The 25,469-nt window shown below is 42.8% G+C and overlaps 2 protein-coding genes and 2 pseudogenes across 9 annotated transcripts in view; 1 reads left to right on the forward strand and 3 right to left on the reverse strand.

Annotated features, from left to right (window-relative positions):
* SMAD9 (SMAD family member 9) overlaps positions 1–3,096 on the reverse strand; it is a 107,741-nt gene extending 104,645 nt beyond the window's left edge. For 2 of the 6 annotated variants that reach the window (XM_066236611.1, XM_066236609.1), the window contains exons 1-2: positions 2,944–3,096; positions 31–276 (exon numbers count right to left, since the gene is read on the reverse strand). The gene's annotated coding sequence lies outside the window, so the exon portion shown is untranslated. The remainder of the gene's footprint in view (positions 1–30; positions 277–2,943) is intronic. The other 4 variants (XM_066236615.1, XM_066236610.1, XM_066236612.1 and 1 more) reach the window with 4 other exon arrangements.
* A 1,521-nt stretch (positions 3,097–4,617) lies between these two features.
* Positions 4,618–25,469, reverse strand: part of ALG5 (ALG5 dolichyl-phosphate beta-glucosyltransferase) — a 49,502-nt gene continuing 28,650 nt past the window's right edge. Inside the window, exons 9-10 of one of the 3 annotated variants that reach the window (XM_066236616.1) lie at positions 16,886–16,971; positions 13,567–13,769 (exon numbers count right to left, since the gene is read on the reverse strand). In XM_066236616.1, the coding sequence (XP_066092713.1) occupies positions 13,654–13,769; positions 16,886–16,971 (202 nt within the window). In that variant the 3' untranslated portion in view covers positions 13,567–13,653. Of the gene's footprint in view, positions 4,798–13,566; positions 13,770–16,885; positions 16,972–25,469 lie in introns of those variants that run through there. The other 2 variants (XM_066236618.1, XM_066236619.1) reach the window with 2 other exon arrangements.
* LOC136308340 (dnaJ homolog subfamily A member 1-like) lies at positions 8,039–8,956 on the reverse strand (annotated as a pseudogene).
* LOC136308085 (small ubiquitin-related modifier 2 pseudogene) lies at positions 18,661–19,340 on the forward strand (annotated as a pseudogene).

Here is a 25,469-nt window from a genome sequence, read left to right on the forward strand (position 1 = left end):
TGCAAAGAGCCACCACAGCTGTGGACATACCTGTGAACAGGGTCATCAGACAAAAGGTCTGTGAAGACAGCATCTAGGCAGGGCCATAAACAATGGGGAAGATGCTTGGCCTGAGGCTGAGAGCAAAGGACAGCAGCACGTGCGGCTCAGGAAGGTTCAGGTGGAAGGGGCAGGACGCGGACCATCTCCAAGGTTACCACCCAGCTCTCATGGTACACTGGCTCCTAATGCCAATAACTCTCTTGAAATCTCAACAACTTTAGTTAGTACCTGTTTCTTAACAGACATAATTATAGGAATACTTATTTTAAAAGGTTAGTTTATTTTCAAGTGATATTTGGGGTTTTGTTTGCTGTTTAAGTCCCTACTCATGACGTGGACATTCAAGAAGTTAACAGAAAAAAAAATCACTAATGTGCTCATACTGTTTAAATGTCTTATAAATGTACTGTTTGCTTTTGTTTTGAGTTAGAATAATTTTTGAACTTAATAGCAACAGTAACCAAGTAAATATAAATCCAACAGACTAGAATTACAACCATTAGAAGAGATTCATGCTTTTGAAATGCTGCTATATTTACTGTTTTATTCTGGACACTGCCCTGTTTCTGAATTTCTTTCTAGATGTTACACAAGCAATACACAGAGATTCTGCACTAAGTTTCTTTATGATTTAACATATGTTTTGCAAATTAAAAAAAAATTATTTTTCATAACCTATACTGCCCCTTAAATCAGAATGCATTCTCTGGATCAGTATTAAGGTAGAATATGATGAAATTACTGTTCTATTTTTTTTGCAGAGGGAATGTCAGATATAAACTAGTTAGCTGTCTAAATGCATAGTGACCATTTATTAAACACGATCTCTCCACCTTGGCAAGGATGTACACCCCTATTAATCAGAATTAAAACTATTTGCAAAACTGAAATCAAATATTTTAATACTTAAAACTTCTTAACATATTTTTTTCTCCTCCAACAGACAGCAGTTATCCAAGATTATCAGTTGTTTATTACTTATAGATAGCACTGGCAATGTTTCATTAAAAAACAAAACTCTTCATTGTCATTTCCTTACCTTAGGATATCAGAGATGCAATAGTTGACATCTGAATTATTTCTGACTACTCATTAACTCTTTTATGTAAAAATAAAAGAAAAAGATTTTAAGAAAAGTCAAATAGTTCGTGCTGACTCTTAAATATTGATGACAAAGTTGTGAGAACTATAAATACTTAGGGCACAACCTCAAATTTGTTTATAACATTGATTTTTAGTAAACACAGTGCTGAAGAAAAATGAGTCTGCTCAGATTATGGCTATATTGGCATGCTCTTAAACATAGCTGGAAACCAGGAGCTGAAGCACAAAACACTTCTGACAAAGACAGCCAGTCAAGCATAAAAATACGCCGGTTGTGTCAGAACAGACTGCGGCCCAAGTTTGTCTGCTAGAAACAGTTCAGTTGCCATCAATGAAGGGAATTATTATCACTAAAAGTTATTTTTATTATTTGAAACTTCTGTCATATTATATTTAAAATGCTCCTTATTTATAAACTATTACATCACTTCCTTATCTGCAGCGTCCTTCCTGGATAACCACAAACTTGAAAGTGGTCCAAAATCTTGTTCATGGTTTCCTACAAGCACAGGGGAAACTTACTTATTGAATTGTCTACTTGCAGTTAGGAGAATGTCTGGGTTTTAACTTTTACTTCCCTTTTAAATATAGATCACTATTTTTAAAATGTAAACATCCAATGGCATTCCCTGGCACGGACAGGCATCTTAAGGGAGAAGATAAGCCTGTGGTATAACCATTTCACTCACCCAGAAGGACGCCCCAAATGCTTGGTAATGGCCGAGGAGGGAGCATTATTATTATTATCCTCTTTACGACTAAACCACACTTCTAAAAGATCACCTGGTAAGTAAGGCAGGACACCGAATCGGTACTTGTAAACCAGATTCATTAAAAGCAATCCTGTGTCCTGAGGGTGTGTATAGGTGACTGTGAATTACTGGGTAAAAGAATTTACATGCAAGTTTATTCCCAAACTAGATTGACATCATTTGTAGGTTTTTTGTTAGGGGGTACCACCAGTTCTGGCCTGGAAACATGTCAACAAGAGTATTTCTAAACTATCATTTCAAATGACCACCGTCACGGGTGGGAGGAGGGAGGAGCGATACCTGGAAGACTTGTCAGCGATCAGCCTTCCATAAAAATGTTTCCCCCGCGCCCCTCCTTCCGATCATAATGCCGGCGTCACTCAGTCTCCTCCATCTATCCCCCACTTCGCCCCCTCCCCTCCGGAGAGAGCTGGCACCAGGCGGCGGGCGCAGGGAAGACAAACATCCCAGCTGCCCGCGCAACCTAGGCGCGAACCCAGAGCCACTCCGGTAGCATTCCCAACTTTCACGTCCCCCCCTCCGCGCGCCTGAAAGGTGAGCAAGGATAAAAGCTGGGAGACCGGAGCCAGGGAGGCCACCCGAGTCACCAGAGCTTCTCCACGTCTGTCTTTCCGCGGACCTCCTCCATCCCCACTCCGGCCAGAGCTAAAAGGGTTCCTCGGCTCCGAGGCGTGGGTGCGCAGCCCCGCGCGGGGCGGCCCAGGAGGCGGGGAGCGAGCGCGCATCCCTACCCACGCCCAGGCCCCGGCCCGCACGCCCCGCGTCCACGCTCCCGCCGTGGGGCCAGCATCCTCCAACAGGTCCCGGGGGCCAGCAGCCCGGCGCGCGGCCACCACCCTCGGAGCTGCGCCTTGCAGCTCCTCGCCCGCCACTCCCCAACCCACCCTCTCCGCCAAGAAAAGCGGGGACGGAGACTACAAAGAGCCCAGCCGCACACACCAGCAGCCGCAAGCACTTCCCCCTTGGTAGGGAAACTGAGCCCTGCACGCACTCGTCGGTCTGCGCCGGGCAGAACACCTCTTACCTGTCCCCGCGATGGCACTCCACCCTCCCCCACGCCGCGTCCGGCCGCTCCCGCCCCCGCGGCGGCCCGGCCCCCGCTCCCCGCCGCGCACTCCCTGCTGCTGCGCGCGCCCCGCGGCTGCAGTGCCCGGCGGCGGGGGGAACCGAGAAGGCGGCAGCGGCGGCCCAGCCGGCGTCAGTCAGACTGGAGCCGTGGAGCCTCCTCGCCCGTATTAGTGCGCCGGGCTGGAGAGCGGCCAGAAGCCTGCTTCGGGCTGCCCCGCCCGCCACCGCCGCTCCGGGAACCCGCGCCAGGGGGAGCCCGCGCTGGGGAGCGCCGCCCGCTCGCCCTGCAGCCACGTGCGCGGGACCCGCGGCCCCCGGCTCCGCGGTCTTCTCAGTCTCCTGGCGGAACCGCGAGCTGCTTCTGTCCGAGACCAAGCCCCCTGCCGGGACTGCAGCGCGGGACTCGGCCAGCGGGGGTCCCCTCATGTCTCCCGGCACTCCACCCACTTCTTTCTACCTGGAGCCTCAGACCAAGAACGCTTGTTTCCATAATAAGACCAACAGATGGGTCTGAACCCCTTATCCCCGTCCCCTACCCCTGCTACTTACAGTTACTTGCAGTTTGTTTCTTATTAGCTTTTGGGAGTCATCGTTTCGCCCACGGACAGCGCCAGAGCAGCTGGTTGGCACCGGCACCGGTGTAGGCAGACGACAATCTAATCTCTGAGTTGGTGAGTGATAGTTAAAACTATCCATAAAAATTATGTGGATTGTCATTTCCTTGCGTGTATTTATTAGCCTAACAGCCGTTAAGGTATAATATTATCTAATCTAATAGAGATACAACCTTATGGATACTGAGCAACGTTTCATGTAAAACCTTGCCTCAAGGCCTGGCTATACCCCCTAGGTAGCTTGCCTTTTGAGGTTGCTGTGGACTCCTGAGAACCTACTTCAGACTGCTCTTAGTAAATGCCACCAACCTGCTGACGACCTTTGATTCCCCAGCCAGAAGCTCTTCATAGAAAAGGCATTCACTGCAGAGGGGAAAGTGGATAAAGCCCCATAGGATAGTCTTCAGTTTGCTCCTGTGCATGGAAAAATCAGTCCTCCAAAAGGCCCTGGTACCCCCTGCATCGTCTCCCTATGGCAGTTTCTATTTTTGCATTATACCATTGTAGTTGAGCAGTGACCTTGTGTAAAACAGCATTTGTAGAAGAACCTTAAACTCGAGGTGATAAAATCATCTTTCTACACCTGGCCCGCTTATCCCTGTTCCAGGCTAGATGTTAATGTGCAACTGCTCTGAGTGTGAAATACCAGGAAGCACTTGGACTTCTTAAAGCTCCAGAGGGTGCTGAACGTATTTTATTGCTGGTAAACTAATTAGATCCTCACAATTGACAGCCACTTAAAAGTGACTCACTTTAGAAAAAAAAACATTATTAAGAAAAGAAATGACCCAGACACGACCTTAGTTTCCTTCTCTTATGTGCTAGGGACACAGTGTGGACAACAAGGACTATACAGCCTCTGCCCGGCTGGCTTGGCTCCTGGCACCGAGTCTTTTAAGTTACAGAATTCTGGCTTTTGGCAACATTTGGACTTACAGATTTTGAATGTGCAGTTGGCTTTTTCTTTTTTTAATATATATTTTTTTATTCAGTGAGAGGGGGAGAGGCAGAGAGACAGACTTCAACATGTACCCCTTTGGGGATCCACCTGGCAAGCCCATTAAAGGGCAATGTTCTGCACATCTAGGGCATTGTTCCATTGTTCAGCAACTGAGCTCTTCTTAGTGCCTAAGGCAGAGGGCATGGAGCAAGCCATCCTCAGTTCCTAGGGCCAACTCACTCCAATGGAGCCATGGCTGCAGAAGAAAAGAGAGAAAAGTGAGAGGGGGAGGGGTGGAGAAGCAGATGGGCGCTTCTCCTGTGTGCCCTGACCGGGAATCAAACCTACAACATCCACATGCCAGGCTGACACTACAACTGAGCCAACCAGCCAGGGCCAGTCTGATTTTTCTGTACATTCTTTTTACTTACCAAGAGATTTTGGCACCTAAAAGTTAGCCTTTCACACCATTGCTATCATTTATTTCTCAAATCTACTGTAGAAAATCAGTCCATTATAGACCTAAGAATGATCGGATCTGGTGAGTTCTAAGAAGAACATGCCCTCTCAGGGGAAGAAAGGTCAGTGCTGATGTCCCATGTTTTGGAAGCTGACTACCCTTGTAACAGGAAATCCAGATGCTTCACTTTGTTTTCCTTCCTCTTGATTCCTTGATTGCCTGCTATTCTACTGCTTGTTAGAACTTCCACTAAAAGACTACATACATAACTGGAATCATATGAGGGGTGATAATTAGTCACAGGTTGTGACTTGGTGAGACCTCCAGTAAAATTTTTTTTTAAAGATTTTATTGATTCATTTGAGAGAGAGAAAGAAAGAAGACACAAGCGGAGAGCAGGAAGCATCAACTCCCATATGTGCCTTGACCAGGTAAGCCCAGGGTTTCGAATCAGCAACCTCAGCTTTTTTTTTAAAGATTTTATTTATTCATTTGAGAGAGGGAAGAGAGAGAGAGAGAGAAAGAGAAAGAAAGAAAGAAAGAAAGAAAGAAAGAAAGAAAGAAGACACAAGCGGAGAGCAGGAAACATCAACTCCCATATGTGCCTTGACCGGGCAAGCCCAGGGTTTCGAACCAGCGACCTCAGCTTTCCAGGTTGACACTTTATCCACTGCGCCACCACAGGTCAGACACCAGTAAAATTTTGATGACACTAAGCTCCTGCTTTCTGAAATATGAGCGCTTGGTGCAGCACGCATTCCTGCAACCTATAAAACAGCTTCCTTACCCAGGAGAGGGCTGGTTCTTTTTCACTTGTGTGTGCAGCATAGGACAAGCTTGTAACAGTCTGTAGTAATCCACAGACACAGGAATTCTGCTTTGTACATCTGTGTGCCTTCTGTTCAGTCTAGCATTTAATGGTTCCATTCTGAGCCATAATAAGGAATGGTGGCCTATGCACCCTTCCCACTTCTAGTCTTCTTCCTGCTTTTCTTCTGCAGCACTGTCCTGTGTGTCTTTTCTGCTGCCCCCTTGTACTTTCCCTCAAGAGACAACCTTCATTCCATAACTGTTACTGAACACTTTCCTGAGGACCATATGTGCACAGGCACTGGCCCGCAGCACGCTAGGTCTGACTGAGACACACATCAACAATTCTCATGCAACTTCTTGTGTCACTTAGGGGTTCAGGCACAGGGCAGATGGCAGGGAGGTCTTCACTGAGGCGCAATTTCAGCTATACCTTGAGTAAATACCGAGTGCCCTGGTAGCCAGAGAATGCTGTCCCTAGTCGCAGTGCGCACACTTTCTGGGTGCCGGCTTCGTGAACAGAGTGCGGGCTGTGTTTCGGCCAGTGACCAGGCCCTGAGATGCTGGCACCATGACACGGGCTGCCTGATACCTGTGTTGTGCAGAGTTCTGTCAGATTTTGAATATGGAAAGTCTTCCTAGGAAAACTGTCAAACTCACTGGATAAAGAAAATGTCACAAGGAAGGACAACATCCGAGAAACACAGTGTGAATGCAGCACAGGAAGGAGCATTTGAGCATCTTGGTTTAGTGGCGAAGGTAACAGCTGTCTTGTGCTGAGAAACTCCCCTTTCTGGGCCTGAGTCCTCTTACCTCCCCTCACTTCACCCCTCTCAACATCTTGGGGGCTGAGAATTATTATCACATTTAACAGCTGAGGAACCTGAAATGCTTAACAAAAGGTCCCCAAGGATCTGATTTGGAATTCTAACTCTAGTCGTCCTGACTCCAAACCCTGATGTTTAATCACTGCCCCTCACAGGCTTTCGGGAACTTGAAGTTGAATTGGAAAGTGAGCAGAATGTGACATGGGTAATGTTCATTGAGAAGAGAAACCTACAGGCTATAAAGGAGAAGTGGGTGGAGGAAAAAAGTTTAAAGGGAGAAGAGGGAGGGGATCAGTGAGAAAACCACTGCTACCATCCAGCCATGGGGTTAGTGTCTGGACGAGAGTATCTGGGATTCTGGGGAAGGCCAGAGGGGATGCATTTTATGGACATTTTGAAGGGAAAATGTATAGAAGGACAAAAAAAGAAAAAAATACTGGAAGAATAAAAAATCAAGGGCGGGAGAAAACTGATATCTTTGGAAGAAATTGATGCCATATGGAAAACTGCCTTGAGGGGGGAAAAAAATCACCCTCATCCACAGTTGTTCCCAAAAATCTCAGTTTACTTAGTTTTTTTTTCCATGTAGCACAATCACTACATGAAATTATAAGAACTAAAAAGTTGATACGTATAACCAGCATTTCAGTCTGAGCTCTTCCATGTACATAGCTGAAACTATTAATAATTACAAAGTATAGCCTAACAAATGCCAAGGGAAATATTTTAAAAGTAGTTCAGTTTTTTTAAATTGATTGATTTTAGAGAGAGAGGCAGGAGGACACACAGAGAGAAACATTGATTTCTTGTTCTACTTATTGATGCATTCATTGGCTGATCCTTGTATGTGCCCTGACCAGGGATCCCATCAGGAGGATGCACTGATTAACTGAGCTACCTGGCAGGGACTAACGTAGTTTTTATAGGTATTAAACTTATCTTGTACACTTAAGTCATCCTACATACAAAGCAAAGGCAGAACCTTTATATTTGAGTTCATTCTTCATTTAACTTTCAAAACACTAATATAGTTGAATATTAAAACAAAAACAATAGCAAGTACTGAGCATATTATGACTATAGCCATTCACTCATCCACTACAGTATATAAAAGGCCAGCAGTGAGTGTTATTCACCATCCCCATTAAGAGGTCTGATGCTGGACACCACTCTAGGATGAGGTTCATCCTCCTCACACGTTTTCCACTTTACTGGTGTCCTCTTACTTGATTTGGACCAAAGTCCATCAATTCTACCAGGTCCACTGCATCAGCCTCTTCTGCTTCCTTTCTTTCAGGTAGAAGATTTTCAAGCAAATAGCATTTATCAGGAGAGAGAAAGTCATTCTCAGGGAGGAGAGAGAAAGTCATTCTCAGGGAAGTTTACCTTAAATTCAACAATTAGGTGACCCTTGGCACGCCTCCCTTCAGCACACACTTGGTATCTCCATGCTTGACAATCTGACCTGTGAGAGGTGATGACTAAGGACTGGTTGTCAAGAGGAGATACTGACTTCTGGAAGCCACACAGTGTTTCAACTGGTTGTATGTCCATGCACATGAAAAGGTCTTCCCCTTGTCAAATGAAAACAGCATGGTCCTTCTGGTCTAAAACAATGGTAGTATCTCCTGGCCCCAGTCCTGGTTCCTGGTCTCCTTCACCATGGAATGCTATCTTCTGGTCATCTTTCATGCCTTTGTCAATATGAACTTCTAGAATCTTCTCTCGAACTATCTTCCTTCATTGCAGGTTTTACATCTATATTTAGGATTGATCTGTTCCCCATGGCTCTCTGGCATGCCACGCACACAGACTGAATTGGCTGAACCATTCCAGGTCCTGTCTGATGGATTCTTACTTGCATCCCAGGCCATCAGCACTTGGGACAGCCCTGTACTGCTCCTTTGTTACCACCTCGGCCTTCCCATTTGTCACAAATCAACATTCTTTTGCAGAGCTAGTGTTCTTTTTGCACCATTATATAAATCTAATGTTACTGAGAGCTGATGCACAATATTTTTAGCTCTCCTTTCTCTGCATCCTCCTCTTCCTCCAAAAAACATATCAAAGATGTGCATGGGGGAGCGAAACCGCCACCTGCTCCACCTTCTTCAACGGCCTGTTCTCCTCTTTTGTCATAGAGTCTCCTTTTCTTTGCATCAGAGAGGACTTCATAAGCTTGAGAAATCTGTTTATACTTCTCTCCCTCCTTCATTTGGATTCCTATCAGGGTGGCACTTCAAGGCCCTTTTCAGTTTTTCCTGGGTGGCATTGGATTTGACCCCCAAAACATCATAGTAAGTGGTTTCTTTCACCATTTTTGACAGGCGGTGAGTGGCCCAGGCACATGTGGGGAAGCGGGAAAGAATTGCTATGTGCAGCTCAGAAATCCGCCGCTCCTCCCCTTCTCACCACCTGGAAAGTTTCTGCCACTCTATCCAGTCCTCTGTTGAAGGACACTTTGATTGTCTCCATGTCTGGGCTACCATAAATAATGCTGTGATGAACATGGTGGGGGGGGGGATTCATACATCTTTGTGAATAAATGTTTTTGAGTTTTTTGGGTAGATTCCCAGAAGAATGAATGTTGGGTCATATGGTAGTTCTATTAATTTTTTTGAGGAACCACCATACTTTCTTCCATAATGGTTGTACTACTTTACATTCCCACCAGCAGTGAATGAAGGTTCCCTTTTTCTCCACAGCCTCTCCAACACTTGTTACCTGTCTTGTTGATAATAGCTAATCTAACAGGTGTGAGGTGGTATCTCATTGTAGTTTTGATTTGCATTTCTCTAATAACTAATGAAGATGAGCATCTTTTCATATATCTGTTGGCCATTTGTATTCCTTCCTGGGAGAAGTGTCTGTATAGATCCTCTGCCCACTTTTTGCTCATTTTCTATTCAGATTATTTGGTGTTGAGTTGTATGAGTTCTTTCTATACCTTGGGTAGTAACCTTTGTAAGAGCTGTCATCTGTAAATATCATTGGGTTGGCTGCCATTCTGTTGTTGGTGGGTTCTTTGCTGTGCAGAGCTTTCTGGTGTGATATAATCCCACATGCTTATTTATGCCTTTACTTCTCTGGCCTTTGGAGTCAGATTCATAAAATCCTCTCTAAAACCAAGGTATGCAAGTTTAGTACCTATGTTTTTTCTTCTATTATTTTATTGTTTCAGGTCCTATATTTAGGTCTTTGATCCATTTTGAGTTTATTTTTGTGTGCGGTGACTAGTTTCATTCTTTTGCATGCGGCTTTCCAATTTTCCCAGTGCTGTTTATTGAGGAGGCTTTCTTTTCTTCATTGTATGTTTTTGGCTCCTTTGTCAAAAATTATTTCCCCATATTCATGTGGGTTTATTTCTGGGCTCTCAATTCTGTTCTGTTGGTCTGTGTGTCTGTTTTTCTGCCAATACTATACTTTGTAATATAATTTGAAGTCAGGGAGTATGATACCTCCACCTTTGTTCTTTTTTTCTCAGGATAACTTTGGCTGTTTGGGGTCTTTGTGGTTCTGTAAAAATCTGATGGTTTCTTGTTCTATTTCTGTGAAAAATGCCAGAATGTTGGGATTGTATTAAATCTGTATATTGTTTTGGGTAACATGGCCATTTTAACTATGTTGATTCTCCCAATCCATGAACATGATGGAATCTTTTCTTTTTTTTGTCTATTTCAATTTCTTTTAAAAATGACTTGTAGTTTTCAGTGTATAGGCCCTTCACAGCCTTTGTTAAATTTGTTCCTAGGTAGAAAATGTTCCTAATTTTGAACTGCAAAGATGGTGTCTTCCTCAGCACGTATCTGGCTCTTTTTGATCTTAGAGTATTTGAATTGTTGTTTTTACATTTTCTTTTCCAAGTAGAGTATTTGAGGGTAGACACTCTTTGAACGTAGAACTGCTATTGATTTCCTAATTGTACAGTAAATCAGTGGTCCCCAACCTTTTATAGGCCATGGACTGGTTTAATGTCAGAAAATATTTTCATGGACTGGCCTTTAGGGTGGGACGGATAAATGTATCATGTGACCAAGACAAGCGTCAAGAATGAGTCTTAGATGGATGTAAGAGGAAATCTGGTTATTAAAAAAATATATAACATCGTTCAGACTTAAATATAAATAAAACGGAAATAATGTAAGTTATTTATTCTTTCTCTGTGGACCAGTACCAAATGGCCCACGGACCGCTACCGGTCCGCGGCCTGGGGGTTGGGGACCACTGCAGTAAATCCTTAAGTCCACCGTTATAACAATGCTTAGAAGCTAGGCATTCACTATATGCTAAGAGAATGATGGAATTAGTGAATAATTAAAAAAATATTTTTATCTAAAATCTTGACAGTGTATATATATTGTTACATAAAGGACTTGTACTTTCTCGAGGATTCAAATGTAAATTCACACCGCTGGATGGCTGGGGCATGTTTTGTGGGCACCGTGACTCTCTGGGCTCTGGCTTTGCTGTCCCTGCTCTGATAGAATCAGTTAATAGTTACCTACGCTCTTCTTTCATCACTCTCTCACCCCCTTGTTATTGTGGACACTCCTGGGTCAGAGCTAGCACACGTGCTGTTTCTCTGGGAGCGTGTCTAATGGACACTGCTCTGCAGACAGGGCCACTGCTGCAGTCTTGTCTGCTCTCTGCCCTCAGCTCTTTCTCTAGGACTGTTTTTCAACATAGCAATGGAGGCAGGTTTCCCTTGCTCCCACAATGCCACCAATTACTGCTGGAGCCCTTGCTGTACCGTCATATCCTCTTTGGTGGGAGAATTGCCCACAGCCTCCACAAAGGACACAAGGAGGTTTTAACCCACTGCTGATATGCCCAAACAGAACTCCAAAAATGAACTAAACAAAACAGAGACAAGCAATCTACTAGATGCAGACTTCAAAACCCTGGTTATAAGGAGGCTCAATGATCTCAGTGAGAACTTCAACAGCATATAAAAAGACTGGTCAGAAATAAAAATACACCAATTGAAATGAAGAATAACTTACAGGGAGTCAACAGGAGAATAAATGAAGCTGAGAATCAAGTCAGCAATTTGGAATATAAGGAAGCAAAAAAATCCAATCAGGAAAGCAAAAAGAAAAATTTACTTCTCAAAATAAGGACAGTGTGAGGAGTCTCTGGGATTTGTAGCAACTACCACATCATGGGGTGCTGGAAGGAGAAAGAACAAGAAATTGAAAATCTGTTTGAAAAAATGACAGAAAATTTTCCTAACCTGATAAAGAAAATAGACATACAAGTCCAAGAAGCATAGAGAATCCCAAATAAGATAAACCCAAAGAGGCCCACACCAAGACACATCATCATTGAAATGCAAAAGGTTAAAGACAGAATCTCAGAAGCACCAGTTAGTTACCTGTTACCTACAAGGGAGCTCCCATTAAGACTGTCAATTGACTTCCCTACAGAAACTTTGCAAGCCAGAGGGTATTGGCAAGATATATTCAAAGTGATGAAATCAAGAACCTACAACCACCTGACCAGGCGGTGGCACAGTGGATAGAGCACTGGACCGGGACCCAGAGGACCCAGGTTCAAGACTCGAGGCTGCCAGCTTGAGCGTGGGCTCATCTGGTTTGAGCAAGGCTCACCAGCTTGAGCCCAAGGTCGCTGGCTTGAGTATGGAGTCACTTGGTATGCTGTGCAACCCCCCCCCCAAGGCACATATGAGAAAGCAATCAGTGAGAAACTAAGGTGCCACAGTGAAGAACTGATGCTTCTCATCTCTCTCCCTTCTGGTCTGTCTGTCCCTATCTGTCCCTCTTTCTCTCTCTCTCTCTCTCTCTCTCTCACACACACACACACACACACACACGAACCTACAAAGATTACCCAGCAAAGCTATCATTTAGCATGTGAGGACATATAAAAAGCTTCCCAGATAAGAAAAAGGTAAAGGAGTTCATTACCACCAAGCCAGTATTACATGAAATGTTAAAGGGTCTTTTTTTTCTAAGAAGAAGCAAGATAAAAAATATGAATAATAGAAAGAAAAAATATGAATAAAATGGCAATAAATTCATTATCTATCAATATTTGAATTTAAAAAGGAAAATACATGAAAAAATACAAATCATAGATATAGAGAACATTTTGAGAGTTGCCGATTGGGGGTTGTTAAGGGGATGGGTGAAAAAGGTAAAAGAATTAAGAAGTACAAATTGGTTGTTACAGAATAGTTACATGGAATTAAAGTACAGCATAGGGAATATAGTCAATAATATAACTATGTATGGTATTAGATGGGCATGAGATCTATTGGGGTGATCACTTAAGTTATAAGTGTCTGACCACTGGGGTGTACACCTGAAACTAATATAATATTGTATGTCAACTGTAATTGAAAGAAAAATGATTCAAATAAAATCACACATTTCCAAGCTTTTAAAATATAAAAAATAAAATATTTTTAACTTTATTTTTAAATCCATAAACATTATTACATGACTGTGGTATATATTTAAGTTCATGAAAATTATGCAAGGTAATTTAGTTATCTTGTTAAAAACTACACTGCTCACAAAAATGAGATCAGGGAACGTGCAGATACTCCAGTACTTTCAGCCTTTTGTATAGAGCATTTTCACCAAGGAAATACAAGTCCATTTTTTGCATCTCATTTGCATAATCAAACAATTTTGACTTGTTTGCTTTTCTGATGTTTGTTTAAGAAAAAAATCAGATGCTTTTATTACTTCATATTCACTTTGAAATATCCCCTAATTTTTGTGAGCAGTATATATTTCTCTGAATCATATTGATATAATCTAAATAAACAAAATTGCTGAAGCAAAAGAAAGTCTGACTTTTGCTACAAACACTTTAAATTTTTCTTCTGTCCAAAAGATGTATAACATTTTTTACTTATGGCAGTTAATTATTTAAAATTATTAAAAAGCAGACGATGTCATAGGTTTATTCCAGCTTTATTTAAAGTTTTAATTCGAATGAAACAATGCCACAATGATACATAATACAATCAAAGATAGCAAAGAACCTAATTTGTTTTCCTGGTTTGTTCAAGCCTCCAGGCACCAGTTAAATACCGAAGTCGTATAAAAAGCAAGTCCCTGCCCATCTGTAGCCAGCTCCAAAATGGGACTAATTTAGAACCTGTGATTAAAAAATAATTAAAAATAAATTAAACTCAGGAGAAAATATATCAGTTTACAATTATATTTTAGAACTCAGTCTACATGACTTTAGAAAGTGTCTAGTGACCTTAATTTTATTTATATTATGTATGTATGTATGTTAAATAATTCCATCTGTACATTTAAAAATGATTTTTGGGACAAATTTTGTTTGCACATTACTTTTCAGTATAGTGTGTACTACAAATAATCAAGGACACCTCTACACATAATACAAGTATAGATTAATAAACTCAGGTAAGAAAAGACAAAAACCTAATTTTTATTCTAATTCCACCAAAGATTCTCAATCAGCTAAAATAAAGACCATCTTCACTAGGGCTGGCTTCTTGTCCTGTGGTTGCCAAATGGCAATGTGCTAAGCCTGCTAACTAGATGAAATTCACCTCTGAGCTTGTTCCAATACCTTATATTCCTAGATTTCACTCGATATTGTCTTTTTAGAATGTTAGGAGTAGAACATCCCTGTCACCCTGCAATTTTACAGGTTACTTAATGGGTGCTGGGTAAACAAGATCACATTTCTAATTATTAACAATTTTCAGATTTAAAGCTAAGTGCTCTGGTTTCTTGCTTTTTATTTTTTTCCCTAGCTTTACTGAGGTGTAACTGACAAAAACCTGAAATATATCTGAAATGTACAATGTAACCATTTCATATACTGTACATATATACTGTGAAATGACTACCACAGTCAAGTTAATTAACATGTCCACCTTAACTTTAAGTCACGGACAAAAGAATTAAACATTTTCTTTTTTACTAAGTTAGAAGTGGGGAGACAGTCAGACAGACTCCTGCATGCACCTGACTGGGATCCACCCAGGCATGCCCACCAGGGGGCGATGCTTGGCCCATCTGGGGTGTTGCTCCATTGCAACCTGTGCCATTCTAATGCCTGAGGCAGAGGCCATGGAACCATCCTCAGTGCTGGGGCCAACTTTGCTCCATTAGAGCCTTGGCTTGGAAGGAAAAGAGAGAGAAAGGAGAGGGGGAGGGGTAGAGAAGCAGATGAGTGCTTCTCCTGTGTGCCCTGGTCAGGAATTGAACCCGGGCCTTCCACAAGCCGGGCTGATGCTCTACCGCTGAGCCAACTGACCTGAGCTGAATTAAACATTTTCAATGTCGAACTAAGTAGTTTCTCTAAAAAAAAAAAACCAAGAACAAAACATCCTGCAGTAAAATGAAACTTGGGAGAATTGAAATTGACAACTTCAAATAGCCCTACTATATGGAAGCAGAACCATGGCTGAGGGTTCTGGAAATGGGGAACCCAAAACTGCTCTATGTGTTGGTTAATGAAAAATAATACATACAAAACAGCTAAAGATAAGTAAGATTGTTTTCACAAATGAGTCCAATCTCAGTGGTGAAAAATAAAGCCTATGGTCAGACTTCAGACAGTCCTGTCCAAGAACTTTGCCCCTGGCTACATAGGATATCTGTCTAAGTAAATGTCTGATCTACATGTCACAATTGATCTTTGTAACTGTTACTTGTCTTACCTCTGTGGGAAGACAAATGAACATCTGTCAGGAAGGTTTAAAATTTCATTACCCTTTTAATCATATTTATCTTCAGAGAAGACCTCTTTCACTACTTCGAATTTACACAGCAGCTTTCCTCTTCTAACACACTACCATCACGGTACTTTGTCAACTAGCCTTATTCTCTGTTAACCAGAGCAAACAGTTTCATTCCACAAATCAGGAATTTGGGATACCTATAATTCATATTAGGATATAGCTATCTCTATAATGCAAATGGGCAAAAGCTATAAATAAAACAAATTTTTACTTTTTTATACTTCAATTTCCCATGGAGTTTATGCCATAGATCAATGCAGACAGATGACCAGAATTGACCACTACAAGTCTAAGCAAACTTTTCCCTGTTCCCTGACCCCCTCTGACCCAGGCTGCTCCTGAGGAGATGAGCTTCTGTGAGCTCAATGAGTCAGTACACTCCAAGAGGCTGGAATTAATTCTAGATTCTATTGTTTATGACTTCCATGATTCTTAACCTTCTTCTGTCCTTAAACATGTGAGGTTAGAGCAGTTAAAGCTTACTGCAACAAAGATTCTCCTTGGGCAGAGATGACTGCAACTGTGAATTAAAGATCATTCAAGGGTGAGCAAAAGACAAGACAGGAATATATTTTAAGTTTTACACAGAAAGAACTATCTAAGCATTTCTGAACAGAAGTTAAGAGTTATGGTAGATTTCACATGTTATAGATCTTAGAGACCTTTTACATTTTTAGATATATGTACAAATACTAGTTGAAGACTGGCTCTAAATGGAATGTAAACATTTTGAGTAAGAACAACTATAATTCCTCAAAAGACAATCAACCTGCCTGACTAGGTGGTAGTGCAGAGGATTGAGCATCGGACTGGGATGCAGAGGACTCAGGTTCAAAACCCTGTGGTTGCTGGCTTGAGCATGGGCTCATCTCGCTCGAGCACGGACGGGGTTGCTGGCTTGAGCATGGGATTACAGACATGACTCCATGGTTGCTGGCTTGAGCCCAAAGTCACTGGCTTGAAGCCCAAGGTTGCTGGCTCAAGCAAGGGGTCACTTGCCCTTTTGTAGCTCCCTGGTCAAGGCACACATGAGAACGCAATCAATGAGCAACTAAGGAGCTGCAAAAAAGAATTGATGCTTCTCATCTCTTTCCCTTCCTGTCTGTCTGTCCCTATATGTCCCTTTCTCTGACGGTCTGTCAAAAACCCCCCACAAAAAAACAAAAGACAATCAACCTTGCTTCTACCTTCAGATTGTCGTGATCTTATCTTTTGTAGGAAGTTTTACTGAATTTCTTGGGCAGAAAGGTAGGTCTACTGGAGACCCCAGGACTGAGAAAATACAGGAAGCAGTAAGGTAGCTGGAGGGTGGAGGGGATTAGTAGGCAGCATGCTCTGTGGGACTGCCTCTGGGAGTTGAGACAGCTGAGGAGGCTGTGGTGGGGGGAGGGGCACCAGTGTCAGCTGACTTTCCTGGACAACTGTACCCTCTCATCCCCCTGCCCGCCCCGCCCCTTAAGATCAGCTATAGCATGAACAATATACTCACCTTCAATTTCAGTCCAATTGACAGCAATTTCTGCTATCGGTATTTTAAAGAACTGTGCTATGTAAAGTAGTTCTACATCAAATGCCCTGAAATGGAAAATATATTGGCATTTATTTTTAAAAAGATAAAGAGTAACCAAATTCTACCTTGTCATGTGTTAAAGATACTTGCATGGCAGATATAAAGCTTCTATTATCAAACTGATGGTCAGCATGACATGAGATCAAATATAAGCTAAGTAGTTCAGGAGCTTTAAGGCAAATAAAATAATCTGGTGTCACTGTATAACATTTAAGTGAGAAATATGGTGTCTCTATCACAAATCAGAAACTCTCAGAGGTAATTAATGACCTGTTGGGCCCAAAGAGAAAATTTAGTTTTAAAAAGGTCCAAGATTGGCCTGACCAGGCAGTGGCACAGTGGTTAGAGTGTCAGACTGGGACGTGGAAGACCTAGGTTCAAAACCCCGAGGTCACTGGCTTGAGCACGGGCTCATCTGGTTTGAGCAAGGCTCACCAGCTTGAGCAGGGGGTCACTCGGTCTGCTGTGGCCCCCTGGTTGGGGCACATGTGGGGGGGGCGGTCAGTGAATAACTAGGGTGCCACAATGAGGGATTGATGCTTCTCATCTCTCTCCCTTCCTGTCTGTCTGTCCGTCCTTATCTATCCCTTTCTCTATGTCAAAAAAAAGAAAAGGAAAAAAAAAAAAGGGTCTACGATTGATGGTTACAGTCACACCTTTACTGAGTTCAAGGTAGAGAATCAAGAACATTTTCAACTGATTGAGAGAGCAGATAAGACAGAACTCTGAGAGCTCTTGGACAGAATGTTCTCATTCACTTTAGCATTGCTTAATTACATTCTTCTACTGCCAGAGGATCAAGGTTATCTTTTCTACTTACAGGGTTCTCAGGGCCTGTCTTTTCCTTCTCCCTTCCTCATGCCATCCTGGATAAGACAGTGTGGGTAGCTACTGAAAGTGAAGGGCCCATTTAGACTGGGCTGAAATGCCCTTTGATTATAATTACATCCATGCATAGGCATCGGATATGTTGTCTTTTTACATACAATGTTAAAATCATCTTTAGTCTGAATTTCCAGTTCATCCTTCCTTCTACTCATGAGACAGGTTCTTTCTTAACAGTTTCTTTTCAGATAGCTCCTTGGTATAGGGCAAAACTGTTCTCTTTAAAGTTTCTCAATACTGACTCAGAAGTTTTCCCGACTCCTTCTTAATCAATTCTCTCAACTGGCTGCTGCCTCTCACTGGCACTGAGCTTACAAGGAGAAGCACCCCGACCTGGGCTACACTTCATGCTCTTCCCATGGTCTCTGGAGCACGTGAGCCCTTCACACACTTGACACTTCCAGTGCCTGGTTTTAAAATATTAGCAAGGACAAGAAAGTGCCTAACCTCACTTCTGTTTGATTCTCAGACCCCAGACAACCTGAATTTGGGAGTTTTGTGTTCTTGGCCATACTACCACCACCACCCAAGATGCAACTATTAATAGTTTAAATCCCAAGTATTTGGATAATGCAGTATGAAAACAACTTATTAAAATAATCTTTTTCTTATCCTAGTAAAATATTTACTTAAGAGGATAAAAGCTTTTATAGATGTGTCCTTTGTGTTTTTAAAAGGACTATGTAAAACTGTTAACTGGAATTGTGACACTCATGAAAGAAGGAAATAATTTGAATACTAAGCCTGGTGCTTCCTCTTTAACTTTCTCCTTAACACAAAAACAAAAAATTACCCAGTGGCCTGTTAGTTCTAATGATACTCAATAATTGAACAAGATCATCATGTATTTCTCTAGGGATCTCAGCTATAGTCAGTGACTTATCAAAGACACGAAACAATACAAGAATGATGGAGGAAGAGGACTGGGGAAAGCACTGATTAAAAATTACATTTAGCTATGTGGATCTGGTACCTTTTGTGAAGCAGCAGCTGAAGGGCCTCCGGCACTCGACATGGCGGATGAAAAGCCCAAGGAAGGAGTCAAGACTGAGAACAATGATCATATTAATTTGAAGGTGGCGGGGCAGGATGGTTCTGTGGTACAGTTTAAGACTAAGAGGCATACACCACTTAGTAAACTAATAAAAGCCTATTGTGAACGACAGGGTTTGTCAATGAGGCAGATCAGATTCCGATTTGATGGGCAGCCAATCAATGAAACAGACACACCTGCACAGTTGGAAATGGAAGATGAAGATACAATTGATGTGTTCCAGCAGCAGACAGGAGGTGTCTACTAAAAAGGGAACCTGCTACTTTACTTCAGAACTCTGTTTCTCCAGACCAAGAAGACATTCTCAATTAGAAAACTGCAATTTGGTTCCACCACATCCTGACTACTACCATATAGTTTTCTCTATTCTTTCATTTCCCCCTTCCCCATTCCTTTATTGTACATAAAGTAACTGATGTATGTGCACAAGCTTTTGTATTTTTAAAAAACTAAATGGCCAATTGTATGTTTTGATTGACATCAAATGGAGATGGGATGGGGGGAAATATTGGTTCTGTGAAAACACCCCCTTTCTCCATTAGTGGCATGCTCATTCAGCTCTTATCTTTATATTCCAATAAGTTATTTTGCTTTCACTGTTTAACAAAAGAAAAGAACAACATAAGAATCCTTGCATACCTTGTTTGATTGGAGAATTTTAATGTTTTTCATTTATCATTGTAAAACCAAGGACAATTTTATAACTTTTTTGTACGTAGCTGTTACATGTAGGGCAATCTGTCTTTAAGTAGGGATAAATTACTCTAAAAGAAATGAGTCCTAGATAGTTTTCCCTTCACGTCAAGCATCTTGTTGTTTAAATAAACTTCTTAAAAAAAATTACATTTGCCCTGGCCGGTTGGCTCAGCGGTAGAGCGTCGGCCTAGCCTGCGGAGGACCCGGGTTCGATTCCCGGCCAGGGCACACAGGAGAAGCGCCCATTTGCTTCTCCACCCCTCCGCCGTGCCTTCCTCTCTGTCTCTCTCTTCCCCTCCCGCAGCCAAGGCTCCACTGGAGCAAAGATGGCCCGGGCGCTGGGGATGGCTCTGTGGCCTCTGCCTCAGGCGCTAGAGTGGCTCTGGTCGCAACATGGCGACGCCCAGGATGGGCAGAGCATCGCCCCCTGGTGGGCAGAGCGTCGCCCCTGGTGGGCGTGCCGGGTGGATCCCGGTAGGGCGCATGCGGGAGTCTGTCTGACTGTCTCTCCCCGTTTCCAGCTTCATAAAAATGAAAAATGAAAAAAAAAAAAAAATTACATTTAAAAAACTGAAAGGACAATTCACCTTCTAAACTATTTTTTTATTACATCCTTCTCCCCTTAAACATTTTAAAAGACAGGAAGAAGTTTATTTTTTTAAAAACTACAGTTCACGCCCTGGCCGGTTGGCTCAGCGGTAGAGCGTCGGCCTGGCGTGCGGGGGACCCGGGTTTGATTCCCGGCCAGGGCACACAGTTGAAGCGCCCATCTGCTTCTCCACCCCCCCCTTCCTCTCTGTCTCTCTCTTCCCCTCCCGCAGCCAAGGCTCCATTGGAGCAAAGATGGCCTGGGCGCTGGGGATGGCTCCTTGGCCTCTGCCCCAGGCCCTAGAGTGGCTCTGGTCGCGGCAGAGCGACGCCCCGGAGGGGCAGAGCATCGCCCCCTGGTGGGCAGAGCGTAGCCCCTGGTGGGCGTGCCGGGTGGATGCTGGTCGGGCGCATGCAGGAGTCTGACTGTCTCCCCGTTTCCAGCTTCAGAAAAATACAAAAAAAACCCAAAAAAACAAACAAACAAACAAACAAACAAAACTACAGTTCACATCACCACACATAAGTAAAAGACCATTGTGTTACCAAAGCAAACATTATAAGTAAAATACCAAGTACTTCTGGATAAAACCTTATGCTGCTACAGAGAATCAGGCTGGGGTTGTTCTCCAATTGAGAAGCCTTCCTGGCTCCTGCACACTGGGAGCCACCATATTTTCTGTTGCTACTCGTTTCCTGGTGTAGCTGTCACCTCACACAGACACATCCTGGAGGACAATGACTGTGTCATGACTCCTTTAAACACACCGACCCTCCTGATCCTGCCTGAGAGCCCACTAAAATTAAAACAACAGTGATGGAATAAAAGCACCAGAAGAGAAGATGACAGTAATAACTTCTGAAAGCCAGAAAGAAGCTGGACCAGTGGTGCCTGGGGAAAGTCGACCAGGGCAGTGGGAGAAGCCCAGAAGCTGACCAACGGGGGCCAGAGACCCCGGGGAGTTCAGGTATCGGCACAATATGGCAGCAAGTGGGCGTGCAAACAGGAGAGGACTTCCTGAAATTTTCCTTTCCTCCAATTGGCTCATGCCTATGAAGCAAGAGAAGGAAGGATCCCACTTTAGTGAAAATGACTAGCCCAAAAGATGATGACAACTGGGCTTTTCCCACACAGAATGGCCCCACCGATTAACCTGTAGTGGAATCCACCAGCCAGTCGGAGGATTCCGAGGACACTCCCAGAGCTTTTGATGAGCCTTCCTAGTGCCATTTGAAAGATATCTGAGGATAGACTTTGGGGATTAAAAACATTAGAGGACAGCAATGCAGGGAGAATACAAAGCATCAAAGTTTTAAATGACACATTAAGTGGTGGAAGATATTGTCGTGAAACAGTAAGTTTTAAAAAATGAACACTGGAAAACAAAAGTTATAGGAAGTTAAAATTTTGACAGCAGAAATAAAAATGTAAGAGGAGGACTGAATGGCAAAATTGAAATCTCTAAAGAAGAAAAGGAGAAAAAAATGTAATTACAGAATCAGTAAGGAGGTTCTGTTTTATGAGAAAGAACAGAAAAGAGGTTGTCAAACAAATCAGAGGACATGCCTGACCAGTGGTGGCAGTGGGTAGAGCATCGAACTGAGACACTGAGGTCTCAGGTTTGAAACCCTGAGGTCACCGGCTTGAGCATGGGATCACAAGACAGGATCCCAAGGTTGCTGGCTTGAGCAAAGGGTCACTGGTTTTGCTTGAGCCCCCTGGTCAAAGCACGTATGAGAAGCACCCAATGAACAACTAAAGTGATGCAACTATGAGTTGATGCTTTTCATCTTTCTCCTTCCCCCAGCCCTGACTCTCTTTCTTTTGAAAAAGAAACAAACTAATTAAGTAATTAAAGGACATGTCTCAGAACTAAAGGAAGTGGAGTTTCCAGATTTAGATGGCCTATTGAGAACTCGACAAAACACGTGAGAAACAGTTCTTGAATCACGGTATTTCAACACTGGAGAAAAAGCTTCCAAAGGCAGGGTGTGTGTGGGTGACCAAAGTACCATAGACAAAGATCACTCAGGGTTCAGGTTAACTACAACACTGAACTTGTCCACAAAAACACTGATTTCCAAATAGAATTGTTTTCCTCCAGATAACTATTAAATGTGGAAGCAGAATGAAGATACATGCAGTGTCGCAGAGTTCCCTTCTCGTGTTTCCGTGACTTGACCAAGGCTGAGCTTCCTGAACCCAGAGCAGACACCAAGAAGATGGAGGGAGCCCTGTCTACAGGGCCAGGGAACAGGGAGTGGGAGCACAGTGAGAAGTCTCCAAATAAAGGTGAAACTGCAGAATCTGACGTGTCAGGACATATGGAGAATTTATACTTCTGATGAACTATATAAAAACTCCAGATAGTTATTATCTTTAGAAAAACAAAAAGCACTACAAAAAAGGTAATGTTCATATTACATTCTGTGGCTCAAATGTAAATATTTTTACACAGCTGCAACAATCAATACTGGCCTAACCGACAATTATTTCAAAACTGTATTAGGAGAGTAGGTGTAGAGCAGGGGTCCCCAAACTTTTTACACAGGGGGCCATTTCACTGTCCCTCAGACCGTTGGAGGGCCACCACATACTAACCACCAGTGAAAGAGGTGCCCCTTCCGGAAGTGCAGTGGGGGCGGATAAACGGCCTCAGGGGGCTGGCTGCATGCTGCCCACGGGCCGTAGTGTGGGGACGCCTGGTGGAGAGGGTATACAGAAGTTTAAGAGGACTAAGTACATACCCATCGATTTCCTATTTTCAGAAGTTATTATCTAAACTGAAAAATGGAGACATAGCTGTGCAGACTCATTTTGAATATGAAAGCAAATACCACAAAAAACCAATAAAGACTGGAAAGTGGCTAGAGTCAGAGTAGGAATTGGGGAAGGAGGGACATGGGGCTAGAGACAATATTTCTTGTCATAAGTGTTATGGAACTGACTTTAAATTACAAACACATGTAACTGATTTAAAATAGAAAGTATTCGCCAGCAGAAATTCAAAGAATTTATTTCAAAGAATTCTGTTTTAAAATTACTCATGAATTGGGTCAAATTACACCTTTAATGTTCAACAGGAAGGATTTAGGTGAGGCACCATTGTGAGGATGGACATTATGTACTAGAGCCGGCAAAAAGGAGGTTTATAGTTGTAATACAAATAAATAAACCCAAGTCTGTAATTCTGAATAAGGGATGTCTACTGTCTTTTTACTTCTAAGACCTAGAAACTCTACTTGACTTGGATTTTTTCAAAGAGATGAAAAAAATTTCAATGAGTCTTTAGAACGAATCCTTTAAAAAAACAAGTCTAAGGTGACACATGGAAATAAGCAGATGCACAATTTGGATTCTGTAACTTATGCTGCATTAAAAAATCTTTTCTTTTTTTCTGAGAGGCAGGGAGAGAAAGACAGGAACATTGAGCTGCTCCTGTGTGTGCCCTGACTGGGGACTGAATCAGGAATGTCTGTGCTCCAGGACGACACTCCAACCAACCAAGCTATCCGGCCAGGGCTTAATTTTTTTTTTAATTGATTAATTTTAGAGAGCCAGAGAGAGGAAGGGAGAGAGAGGAAGGGAGAGAGAAGGGAAGGGGAAGGAAAGCGTTCATCTGTTGTTCTACTCAGTCATGCATTCTTTGGTTGCTTCCACATGTGCCCTGACTAGGAATCAAACCTGCAACCATGTCATTTTGGGATGACGCACTTAACCGACTGAGCTAGCAGACCTGGGCAAAAGTATCTTTCTTCAGTCTTCTCTGACTTAAAAACTGCATGGGAAGAGATGTTTAAATTACCACTACTGATGAAGCATGACTATGGTGCGGGTACACTGCTCATCAAACCGATACGTGCGCACCTGCTGGATCCCCTTTACAGATGCAGAATAAATGTAACTGGGCCTTGCAGAGAAACCCGAGAGGCCAAGATTTTAAGTCAGGTCAGTACTACGTCAACCAAGTCCAAAATAAATAACTTAAAAAGCATGTACGTGAACATAACATTAAAGAAGAAAAAAATTTCCCTGGTTGGTTGGCTCAGTGGTAGAGCGTTGGCCTGGCGTGCGGGGGACCCGGGTTCAATTCCCGGCCAGGGCACATAGGAGAAGCGCCCATTTTCTTCCCCACCCCCACCCCCCTCCTTCCTCTCTGTCTCTCTCTTCCCCTCCCGCAGCCAAGGCTCCATTGGAGCAAAGATGGCCCGGGTGCTGGGGATGGCTCCTTGGCCTCTCCCCCAGGTGCTAGAGTGGCTCTGGTCGCGGCAGAGCAACGCCCGGAGGGGCAGAGCATCGCCCCCTGGTGGGCAGAGCATCGCCCCTGGTGGGCGTGCCGGGTGGATCCTGGTCAGGCGCATGCGGGAGTCTGTCTGACTGTCTATCCCCGTTTCCAGCTTCAGAAAAATACAAAAAAAAAAAAAAAAAAGAAGAAAAAAATTTAAATGTTAATTAAAAAGAGTCACAGATGTCCTAGAACTGGGTCTGCTGCCCAGTGCAGCAGCCGCTAGCTGCACATGGCCGCGGACACTGGAGCTGTGTCTAGTCTGAATGGAGACATGATGATTTGAAGACAGTACAAAGAATGTTAAATATCTCAATAATTTTTCACACTGAGTACATACTGAAATATTTTTATATAAAGTATATTATTAAATTTCTCACCTTTCCTTTCACTTTCTTAATGTGACTTTCTAGAAAATTTAAAATCACATATATGGCTTGCATTTGTGTCTCATATTTGTATCAGCCAAAGCTGCTGTAGAAAAATCCTGATGAGGAATCTTCATGATTTTTATGTTATCAGGACAAACCCTCATGATTTCCATTTGTAAATCCTTCCTTTCAGACTACAAGGGAACCTCATTCTCTGACTCTAGTTCTGCGTAGAACAGCCGACTGAGAAATATCTCATGCAGAGGGAGGGCTTTACCTCCCAAGTGGCTTCTTAAGTCAGATTCTGACTTTACAGTTCATTAACTATCAGTATATTTTATTCTTCAACATAACAGAAACATGTATTTTAATTTGAAGACCAAGTATAAATTACTTACAAATTTAAAACCTAGCTAGAAATATTTAAAAACATGTATAAATGATTGTTTGAATTCTGGACTGTAGTTTCTGTAAAGTTTTTTTGGGGAGATACAGGGTATCTATCTCTAGGGAATTAATAGATCTTTGCAGTCTGGCTGCACAGAAGTTGAGGAATTACAGAAAGGAACACCTCCTGGAATAATGACGCAGATCACACATGAACAGAATTCACACAGAACCCC

Source organism: Saccopteryx bilineata, chromosome 6 (assembly GCF_036850765.1).
Source record: "Saccopteryx bilineata isolate mSacBil1 chromosome 6, mSacBil1_pri_phased_curated, whole genome shotgun sequence".
Lineage (NCBI taxonomy): Eukaryota > Metazoa > Chordata > Mammalia > Chiroptera > Emballonuridae > Saccopteryx > Saccopteryx bilineata.